The 10,974-nt window shown below is 41.8% G+C and overlaps 1 protein-coding gene across 8 annotated transcripts in view; it reads right to left on the minus strand.

Moving 5' to 3' along the window:
• The window catches only part of PHF20L1 (PHD finger protein 20 like 1), a 63,200-nt gene extending 53,471 nt beyond the window's left edge, over nt 1-9,729 (minus strand). For 6 of the 8 annotated variants that reach the window (XM_033011734.2, XM_033011728.2, XM_042785710.1 and 3 more), the window contains exons 1-3: nt 9,585-9,729; nt 8,309-8,414; nt 108-279 (exon numbers count right to left, since the gene is read on the minus strand). In XM_033011734.2, coding sequence (XP_032867625.1) covers nt 108-279; nt 8,309-8,391 — 255 coding nt within the window. In that variant the 5' untranslated portion in view covers nt 8,392-8,414; nt 9,585-9,729. The remainder of the gene's footprint in view (nt 1-107; nt 280-8,308; nt 8,415-9,584) is intronic. The other 2 variants (XM_033011735.2, XM_033011729.2) reach the window with 1 other exon arrangement.
• Nucleotides 9,730-10,974: the final 1,245 nt, after the last annotated feature.

A 10,974-nucleotide genomic window follows, 5' to 3' on the forward strand; every position in this document is an offset into this window, starting at 1 on the left:
TTTCTCCTAAAAAGAATTAAACATTATGTGCTAGAGATTTAATGTTGGAAAACAAGTAAGGCAGTTCACCAAAAAAAGGTCCAAGACAAAATAAAAATTCCACTTACAACAAATTCTTCATCATCTTTCAGCCCTTCTTTCCTTAATGCTGGTCGCTCCAAGGGTCGCAACCTATTGCTGTCCCAGTAAATCCACTCATCGTAGCGATGACTCCAACGTTCAAAATGGACCAACATCTTCCCCTCTTCATAATCTATCTTCTCAATACGAGATGGATACCTTGAATGACAAACAAACTGATACACCTCAAAGCTTTTTCAAAGGTTGGTGGTCTTTGTTTTTTTTTTTTGGTTTTGTTTTGGTTTTGTTTTTTTTGTTGTTGTTGTTTTTTTTGTTTTGTTTTTTTCATGTAACAGTGCTTATGTGACCATTCAGAAAGTTACATTAACACCTTGTATTGAGAAACATCCAAATCTGAAAAAGATGAAGTTACTAAATTGATAGTAGGATAACATTCAGTTTAAGAGTTATCTATGCACGAGTGATATGTCATCAACTTCATCCTAGTCACATTACTGTACACAAATTTAAACCTCAAACTCCCAGACCAAAACTGCCTGAAACTGGCATTAAAAGTTTGCACTTACCAGTTTTAAAACCTAAAGCAAAATCATGTAAGATTTTTTTGCTTGCTTGGGGATGGAAAGGATACAAAATAGTTTTAGGAATACATTTATTACTTTTATCATATGAAATGTTTCATCAAACTATACCACTGATTCCAAACAAACCAAAGCAACTAATTAAGCCCAGAAGTCAACATAACTTTCTTACTTAACCTAAGCCACTTACTATAGATCAGCTTGCATGATTTCACTGCCATTAAATGTGATTCATAGTAACTTTAGCAGTTATCTTTAACTCCACATGCACTAAAATAAATATGTCAGTCTTAATTAACACGTGGATTCTACTCCGCGCAAACGTTGTATATGTTCAGTAGAACTAATCCTGACTGAACATCAACCAGATCAAGTTTTAGGCATTTAATTTTGGGTGTGGCATAGATGTAGTTTAGGAATCAAAGGTTGGGATTACATTTGTAGGGAAAAATGGCAAATTTCCCTAACTTCAGCAACTATTATTCAGTCTTATAATATCTGTTACTGAAGTAATGTATTTCACAAAATTGTAGGAGAGCAAGGCACAAATAGGTTTTGTCACACTCATTCCTCCACCAAAATTATTAGATTCCATTATTTCCACTTTATGAAATGCAAAGAAAATTGGAATGAGGAATAATTCAGCTCCTTCTGCCCTTCATAAAAGTACAGAATTGGATTCAAAAGTGCAGAGAATCTCCTAAAAAAGGAAAGTTAATTAGATCATCAAATTTTCTCCAGAGTTTGTATTAGGAATGGTTTAAAGTTAACAAAACATGTATTGAAAATAAAGACCACAGCAAAAGGACAGCAGTCTTTCATTAAGAAGCAACCTGTTTTTCTAACAAAGTGCTACTGTAGAACAGTAGTAAGAGCGCAGAGATTGAGCAACCAATTTCCAGTCCTACTGGAAATTTCATCAGCTAGAATAGAAACACAACTGGCATGTATAGGAACCCTATCAATATTTTCAATTTTCAATACGCTCTTTCCAAAATACTGATGGTGATGATAAAGAAGCTTTTAACATTATGTTTTGGTTAAAATGTAAGTTCTCAGGAAGTACAGGCTCTCATTTCCTGGTGACAAGAACAGGGCACTAGAACAAAAAGTGTCGATCTCAATTTGCTCCTTCATTTCTCCAGTCCTGCTTCTTCAACTGCAGTGACACTTACAGTTTCCCAACATCTAAATATCTCAGGAGTTGCTGAATGAGAAAAACTCTCTCTGATTTTCTAGGTTCCTACTGCAACTACTTCAGCCACACTTCACCCTCAAATCAGAAGGCAGACAGTCCAACTTCTTGCTGTATTTCTCTCATTCATACCTTCCAGAAATGAAAAATATTTTCATAGCCATTCTTTAAGTTCCCAAATTCTTCTCACTGAACTTAAAAAAACAAACAAACAGTATCTTAGTCTCAAACTGCAGAGTCTCATTTGCCTCCCTAACAAAATCCTTTTCAAGATAGAACTCCACAGGGCTTCTTTCAAAGGAGCAACAAGATCAGCGCTCTCTCCCTTCTCAGGTAGACTGAGAACAACAATCTAACAAGAACAGTGAAGCTGATGATATAGTGTATCAAAAAATAAAGTAAAACTCATAGGTCAAAACCTGAATCCTATCAGCATTCTGGTTTAACTTTGAACAAGGCTTCAGGAAAATAAGTCAGCTAAGAGATGTTTTTTCTAAGCCCTGTCTGACAATGCTTTCTTCTTAAGTTCATTTGCTGATACATTTAGGAAATTTATTATAAAATTTCTTACTAGATTTTACATCCTCATGACTGTTCCAATTTCTGATTTATCATAACTAGACACCAAGTGTCAGAATAAGCAAAAAGAGAAGCAAAGCAGAGGAAAAAGTAAAGTTACTGGAGGGAAGGAGGGAAGGAGGGAAGGAGGGAAGGAGGGAAGGAGGGAAGGAGGGAAGGAGGGAAGGAGGGAAGGAGGGAAGGAGGGAAGGAGGGAAGGAGGGAAGGAGGGAAGGAGGGAAGGAGGGAAGGAGGGAAGGAGGGAAGGAGGGAAGGAGGGAAGGAGGGAAGGAGGGAAGGAGGGAAGGAGGGAAGGAGGGAAGGAGGGAAGGAGGGAAGCAGGGAAGCAGGGAAGCAGGGAAGCAGGGAAGCAGGGAAGCAGGGAAGCAGGGAAGCAGGGAAGCAGGGAAGCAGGGAAGCAGGGAAGCAGGGAAGCAGGGAAGCAGGGAAGCAGGGAAGCAGGGAAGCAGGGAAGCAGGGAAGGTTAAATCTTATCTTAATCATTTCACACAATGGCTTTATTCCAGTAATTTATGCTTCTTCAATGTAGGTTAAGACAATGGTTGCAAGATGAATAGAGCCAAAACCTGCATTCAACTCCAGTCCTCAAAGATAGGAGACTAGCAAATCTCTGAACCACCCAAGCTACATATGACTGGTTATTAGGCAACCCAAAAATAACTTTATATGGATTTAGCAACAAGCTATTACCCTCAATACCCACTAAATTTAGCTACACAATGTGCCACAAATATGTATAAACAGTAATATTTCACAATACTGATCCCACAGTGGAAAAAAGCAGAGCATATGTATTGCAGAATTTACTATTGCAAATTTTACACTGCACAGAAACATTTTTCCTGTGTTATAGTCTCATACTTTTGCTGAATAAAATGAATTTCTGAAATTGCAAAATTATACAAATATTTCAAAGGCAAGTATGCATTTCCCGCTAGTAATAGATAAAATAGCAATATATATTTTTTGATCTGCCTTTTTAAAGGATTCTAGTAACAATGCATACAGGAAAGCTTTTACTATGGCTAAGAGCAATGTGCATATTTATTCTGTAGAAAGAAGATTAATATAAAGATGGTTACATCTCATACACGAGAAATTTTACATAAAAGTTTCTTCCATCGCAAAGCTGCAAATAGGCATTACTAAGAAGTACTACAGAGGGCAACACAAACATCACTATTTACAGAAACATCGTTTAACGATGTCTAAGGACCAAACAACCTTCCAGTCAGGTTAATTCTCCCCCATTCACCCTCAGCAAGTACTCCACACTAAGGTGTAAGAACGAATTTGGTATACAAACAGGTTTGCCAACATTTGTTTGGCACAAACCAGGAAAATACACTCTAAGAAATTGAGGAAGAAGTCTTTACTTTGCACAGGGTGGGAGGGGGAAAAAAAAAAAAAAAAAAAAAAAAATCAAAACAGACCACCACACTCCAGTTCAATAATGAAAGTGTTCTTTTTGTGGGAAGAAACAACAACTTGCAAGTTTTGGGTATGTTTTTTTAATAGCATGCCAGAAATAGTATTTAATAACCCACATAAAGCCTCATCCAAATTTCAGGGATTTTTTTCTCGTTTATTAAAGAGAGAACAGGAAAACTATTGTTAGCTGATGGTATCTGTCCAGTTTACATATTGCACGCTCTCCATTCTCAGGTTCCAGTGATTCCAACCTGTAACAAGTATGCAACAGTTTTGTAAAGCTGCAAAATTTAATATGGCTTACAAAATTTACACTATGAGGCACTGGTCAGGCAACAATAACGCTCCAACATTCATACAGGAAAAATTAATGGGAAACTTCCAGCTTTCATTTCTTGACAGTGCAGAAAAAAACCCCAACATTTTCTCCAATGCACTCAACACATATTAATGGCCACATGGACAGGATTTTTCATTTTTATATCATCATTTTCCTTCTGACCCTTCAAAAGTGACCAAAAAGTGGTGAATTGTCCTGTGAGATGAAACAACAGTTATTTCAAACTGTAAAAGAGGATGCAAAAATGTTAGTAAATTTGCCCACATTTGCACCTAGAAAGTCTAGAAACAGACACATACTTCCTGCCTTCACAATAATAGTATAAATAGTATTTCCTTCTACCTCATAGAGTATATAAAACCAAATACCCTCCATTCTGACTTCTCCATAAATATTCTTCTGGTATCTGTAAAATCTGCACAGAACTATTTATAACTTCCTATTTTTTATTATATATATTGTACTATAGAAATATAAAGCAGAGCCTTCAGAGTCCTTTCAAATATCTGGCTGCCAGGTAACCCTGTCAACTGAAATCGAAACAATGACTGTACAAAACAAGATTTCCCAAAGCCTTACTGGGAAACAGCTCCCTCCATAATGAAAAAAAAAAAAAGTTTAAAAAAATCCATCCAGGTAATCAAATATACCAAGTTAAAGTGCTGCTGTTCTGATAATTAACCTATTTTAAGTGAGTTGCTTCCATTCCGGAACTGCAAAAAGGGCCATGTTATCTGTACTTCCTTCATTACCTAACTTTTAGTTTAGATCAAATTGATTAATAAAGACTATGGTCTCAGAAAAATAACAGGGGGGGTTTTTTCAAAGCAATATCTGGCACTTACAGTACAACCAGTAGAGAGCTAGGGCCACAAAAGAAACAAGGAAACGGGAAAAAAAAAAAAAAAAAAGGAAGAGATGCATCTTTAAATATATCAACTTGGCAGTGACTGTGTCCTACTTGTGGAAGCTAACAGCTTAAGAAAGTCTTACACATGGGCACATACTTGCAGATACGTGCAGTTTTACTGCTGTTTCATTGGTTTGGTCAGTGAGAGGAATAGGGGAACGTGTGCACATGTATCAGCTTTTGTATGAGATCATAGGATAATTCAAGTTGGAAGGCACCTCAGAAAGCTTTTAGTCCAACCTCCCACTCAAACCAGGGTCAGCTATGAGATCAGGCCAGGTTTTCCAGTTTCATCCAGTTCAGTCTTTAAAACCTCCAATGTTGGAGACTCCACACACTCTTTGGGCAACCTGATCCACTACTTGACTGTCCCATGAGGAAAAAGATTCTTCTTGTACCCAGCCTGAATCTCTCCTGTTTTAACTTGTGCCTGTTGTCTCTTGTCCTCCAACCACACGCTACTGTGGAGAGCTTGGCTAAGTCTTCTTGATGACATGCCTGTAGGTACTGGAAGGCTGCTAGTGGGTCTCCTGAAGCTTTCTCCAAGCTCAACAAGTCCAGTTCCCTCACCCGCTCTTCACAGGTAGTGTACTCCAGGCTCCTGATCATGTTGTAGATATTTAATAATTGTCTATTATCAGACAATCCAATCTCATCTACTATTTGCCAGCAGATGATCGCATTGATTTTGATTGGAGCTGCATTTCACAGCTTGTTTTAGTGAACATAAAATTTAACAAGTGGTAAAAATCTATTATGTCAGATGACCTCCACTGCAACAGTATACTGTTATACTTGATAAGGAAGCAATTGCAGTTACCTCCACAATAAAGCAAAAATAAACACACCCATTGACAGCTTGTCTTTGCTGAGCAGTTTGACCAGACCTTCTACTCTGCAATCGTACATGCCAAATGATACCAGTGACCCAAAAGCTATCTGCAAAACTTCCTCATTTAAAAATGAGGTTTATAAACAATAGTCAAAGTACAAAATACCATCTCCCACATTTACAGAATTCAAACAGAACACCAGATTCCATGAGATTAATTACAGCAACTACTACACAAATTAAAATTTAAGAACTGTAGAAGTGCCTCAATGCAAAAACGTACTTTACTATATTTTTTCCCATCCTCTATAAGTCTTTCTTGATTAACATTTTAACTGGATATGAACACTGGATCTTTAAATGACAGCAGGCTTTCAAAAAATGGAGAAAAAAACCTAAACCCTTTTCAGATGCTATTTTTCAGCAAGTGTTCTCAATTCGTCACTTGTAGAAAGACTGAGCTAAGCAATACTACTGCTCTTCAATTTTGGTTTTATTAAAAAATATAAAAGAATTTTGTGTCAGTTCAGCAACCTTATTTTCTTTGAGGTATATATTTCTGAATGCAGATGAGGGGACTGCATACACCTTATATATCAAAAAGAATTTTAAAAACATCCACCATTCCCTTATGCAACTGAAAGCAAAGCTAAAAAATAAAAAAATCACATGGATTATTATTCCAGCCCATGTCACCCTAATAACATCACAGTAGGCCTTCTCTAACAAGCTCTTTTTTGTTATGTACATGAATATCTATCATTTGAAGGACAGTCCTGTTTTCAGTGTTGCTGTAACTGCAAAATTTTAATACTAACTTTCTGTTCCTGTATATGGCACCACAAAAGTTTTACATGTATATAAACGACCTGTTCTACCTGGTGGTTCAGATGATCAATCAATTCCTAGAAACTTCAGGATAAATTCTATTCTGCCTGAAAATACCAAGCAACTCCATTGCAGAGCTTGCAACAGGGCCCGCAGCTGACAAGGCCAAAGCTAGACAAGTAGTCCAGAACTGATACGAGACCCTTTCCTGTGAAAGGGCTGGGCAGATCTGGCAAACTATATACTGGACTTTCAGTGATGTTTTTTTGATACAATACTGCTGAAGTTATTTTTACATATTAACTTTTGTTATCTAGTCACATTAACCAAATCTCTAATCGCAGAAGATGCTATAAAAAGTTCTATTAAAATTATTTTATTTTTATAGCACTATTCAGACAGTTTCATGATCTTGGCATTCAGTTATAGAATCAGTATGCTGAAAACCCACCCCAGAGTAACAGATAAGAACAAGAACTGTTCTGTAAACTGTATTTGCCTTTAGAAACTATTTACTAAAACAAACACTTCTACTATAATTAAAATCAAAGGATAAAAAAGTTTAACCCAACTTTTTATACAGAGCATGTAACTACTGGAGTAAACATGTAAATAATACACAGACTTCTCTATCACATAACTGAGAGCTATCAGGATCAGACACGTCAACACGCTTCGCTCTCCAGGAATGCAACAGAAAAGCAGGTATAGGCCTCTACATTTCCTAGTCCTAATTAATCAGAGAGCAGCTAAGAAAAAAACTTCTGGGTAGAAGCATCAACTTCCTCTGTCATCTGCTTTTAACAAAACTAGAGATTTTTCAGACTTGAAATAGCACAGTCAGCATACATCGTGAAATTAGCCCACTTGCATTAATAAAATTTTGACTAGCGATTTATTACAAAAAAAACGCTCCTTCTGCAATACACCTGCTGTATAGCACGGTCCTTGTGCTCACAAATTTCCTTTTACATTCTTGACTTATGATATGACTGGGTGGTGCAGAGTCACAGTTTTAAGCACTTCATTCCTCCACCTGATTGATACAAATGCAATTGTACTTGCCCATTTCATTAACTCCAATTGAGAATGCACTGGGGTTTTTTTAATATCAGTTTTATGGACCTATGAATTGTGATAATGGAATACAAAACAATTTCGCTTGAACACCTTCGAATTAAAACAACAGTAGTTTTTAGTGACAGAAGTTTGCCACATTAACACACGCATCATCTGGCACATGACACTGCATTCCATACCACCCTGGAAATGCTCTTTGCTTACTATGGCTGCACAAGCAACTGAAAGCAAGCAAACGAAAACCTGTAGAAAAGTTTAGTTTGATTTCTGAAGAAAAAATGTTTTCTTAAAAGTTAATAGTTTTAACAGACTTATTATGTGCAAATTCACAAAGTCCACATGTGAAACAGTCAATTAGTAAGCGCACTGAGTTTTATAATTAGACATCAAAACATACAATGTACACAAAATAATTATGATCTTAGCAAATACTGCACAATGTCTTCCATACCATTTTTGTAAATAATCCAGTGCCTCCAAACGAGCACCAATCTCAAATGTGATTCCAGGACGATTTGGAGGCTTTTTACTCATCTTGATATTTTCTGCTTGACTACCTTTGGAGGAAAAAAAAAAAATCATATTAAAACACATAATGTTGTCTAAATATGCCATTGGCAGCAAATATATTCCAGAGGATGGAAAAAGATTTGAAATTTCTACCCTGACTTTCCATTAACTGCTTAGTTTTCTGAAGTATAGTCAAGGTCCAAAGAAGGCATTAAAAAAAAATATATATATTTTTATTCAGTGTTCTTTCCCTTCAAAAAACAAAAGCCATCAACCTTAAGTCAAAACAAAAAACAAACAAACAAACAAACAAACAAAAACCTGATGCTCATCTCTGGAACTGTACTACACTGTAATTCCTTGACATCTTTTTATAGCATAATTTTAAGAGTCACCGAGAGTCAACGTGTGTTGGAAAAGGAAAAAAAAAAAACCAAGAAAAACCTACATTACAGAAAGAAATTTAAAGATAAACACGGCCTAAAGGACATGTAAGATGAAATTGGCAAAACCAGAAAAAAACAAACAAAAAAGCCATCTTCAGCACTTCTGTGCACTCTCAAGTCTCATCCACAGCACTAAGTAAGCTTCATTCACAAGTGCCTCTTAATATTTTTCGTAATTCAGTCACTACCCAAAAAGCCCCACTTTTATGTCCCACTACAAGCGCTGTTACCGTGCCTTTCTGACGGACCACCTTCACCACCCCGAGGCGCAGGGCGGCTTGCCACGGGGGCCGCAGGCTCCGGCTGCACGCCCACCCGAGACCTGCGGGGCCAGAGCCTCCTCGGGCCGGACCGCGAGAGGAGCGGCATCCACACCCCACTTCTTAATGCGGGAACAGCCCCCCCCACCGCGATCCGGGACAGCTGCCCTCGGAGGCGGCGGCCGACCCGAGGAAGCCCACGGCGCTCCACGGGCGCGGAAGACACAAAGGGGTCCACCCCAACCAGGCTGCGAGCGCAGGCGGGCCCCCGGCCGGAGGGACTGAGCGCTCCCGCAAGCGCTGCGGAGGCCGTCAGCGGCCGCGGCCCGCCGGGACCCCCCTCGGCCGCGGGCCGGGCGCAGCGCGGGGAGGGCGGCGGGCCCGGTCGCCGTTCGGAGGGCGCCGGAGCCCCGCGCTGCGCCGGGCCCGCCCGGAGCGACGGTGGGGGGTGGGGAGGGAATCGCCCGGGGCCGCCCTGCCCCGCCGTCCTTGCCCTCCCCGGCCTCCTTACCGCCTCCTCCGACTCGCAAGGCGGCAGCGGCGGCCTGTGGCGGCCCGCAGCTGCGGCGCCCGCTGCTCCCGCTCGGCGCGGCGCGGGGTGTCCGGCGCGGCGGCCGCCCCTCACAGCCCCATCCTCCCCGCGCCCCGCCGCCGCGTCACCAACCCGCGACGGGCCCGCGAGGGGCGGCCCGGCGCCGCCATGCCGCCGCCGCCGCCCCCGGCACGTGACTGCGGAGCCTTCGCGGGGAGGCGGGAGGGGCCGGAGAGGTGGGTGAGGCGAGGGAGACAAAGAGAGGCGGTGGCGCGCATGCGCGGGGTTGCGCTGGGGCGGTTGCCCCGCTGCGGCCCGCTGAGGGGGGAGGTCGGCGTGGGTCGCGGCCGGGGGTGACGATGTGTTGGTGACGCTGTCGCTGAGCGGTGCTGGCACGGCGTCACGGCTTTCCCTGCTGCCATCATACACCGTCAGCCTCAGCCATAAAAACAGGGGAGAGGGAGAAGGGGGCGGGCGGCCACCAGTCAGCGGGCGGGAGGCGCAGAGATCAGCCTCTTCGCAGCCCGCGTTTACCTCCCTCCCTCACCCACCGCACCGGCTTTATCCCAGCCCGTTTCTCGCTTTTATTCTTCCCAATCTCCCCCCACCCCACTGGGAGCGGCTGGGTGGGCGCTTGGCCGGCGGTGGGGCCAGCCCGCTGGCTGTCCCTTTGGGCACCCAGCGTGGGGCTGGGGATGGCGGCGCATTTGGTCAGGGTGTGCTGGGCTGGATTTATAGCTGCTACAGCTGTTCGGCTGCTTCTTGCTGTTGATGTTCCCAGTGCTGAAATATTTGCTCCCTTTTTCGCCGCACATTAAACTCCACGTCTTCCTAATGGCTGCTATCAGCTTTTGCGGCTTGCTGTGCGGCTTATCACTGGGGGTTTGCTCTCCCTGGGAGACTATGATAAAAGCACTGGCCTTGAGCCAAGCCTGGCATTTGGCCCCTGCATTGCTGCCATCCCAGTACTCTGGGAACCATCTTATGTAGAACTTCTTCCTTGTCTTCTCCAGGATAGATGTTTCCAACCTTGTTCTAATGTCAAGATCAGCATCATCACATCACCATGGATGTAATCAGCAAGATAATAGTCAAGTTTCCACCAGCTAACAAAAAAAGAAACGCAGGTTTTCTTTGCCGTATTGGGTTTCTGGAGACCACGCATTCTGGATCATACTCAGTTTGTGGGTCCTCTCTATCAAGTGACCTGAAAGAAGAAATTTTTCAAGTGTATTGGGTTTACGTGGCAAGGTTTTGGTATTGGTGGGGCTACAGGGGTGGCTTCTGTTAAAAGCTGCTAGAAGCTTCCCCCATGTCTGATAGAGCCAATGCCAGCCGGCTCCAGGACAGACCTGCCGCTGGCCAAGGC

Source organism: Tyto alba, unplaced genomic scaffold (assembly GCF_018691265.1).
Source record: "Tyto alba isolate M040663 unplaced genomic scaffold, T.alba_DEE_v4.0 Super-Scaffold_9, whole genome shotgun sequence".
In the NCBI taxonomy this organism is placed as follows: Eukaryota; Metazoa; Chordata; class Aves; order Strigiformes; family Tytonidae; genus Tyto; species Tyto alba.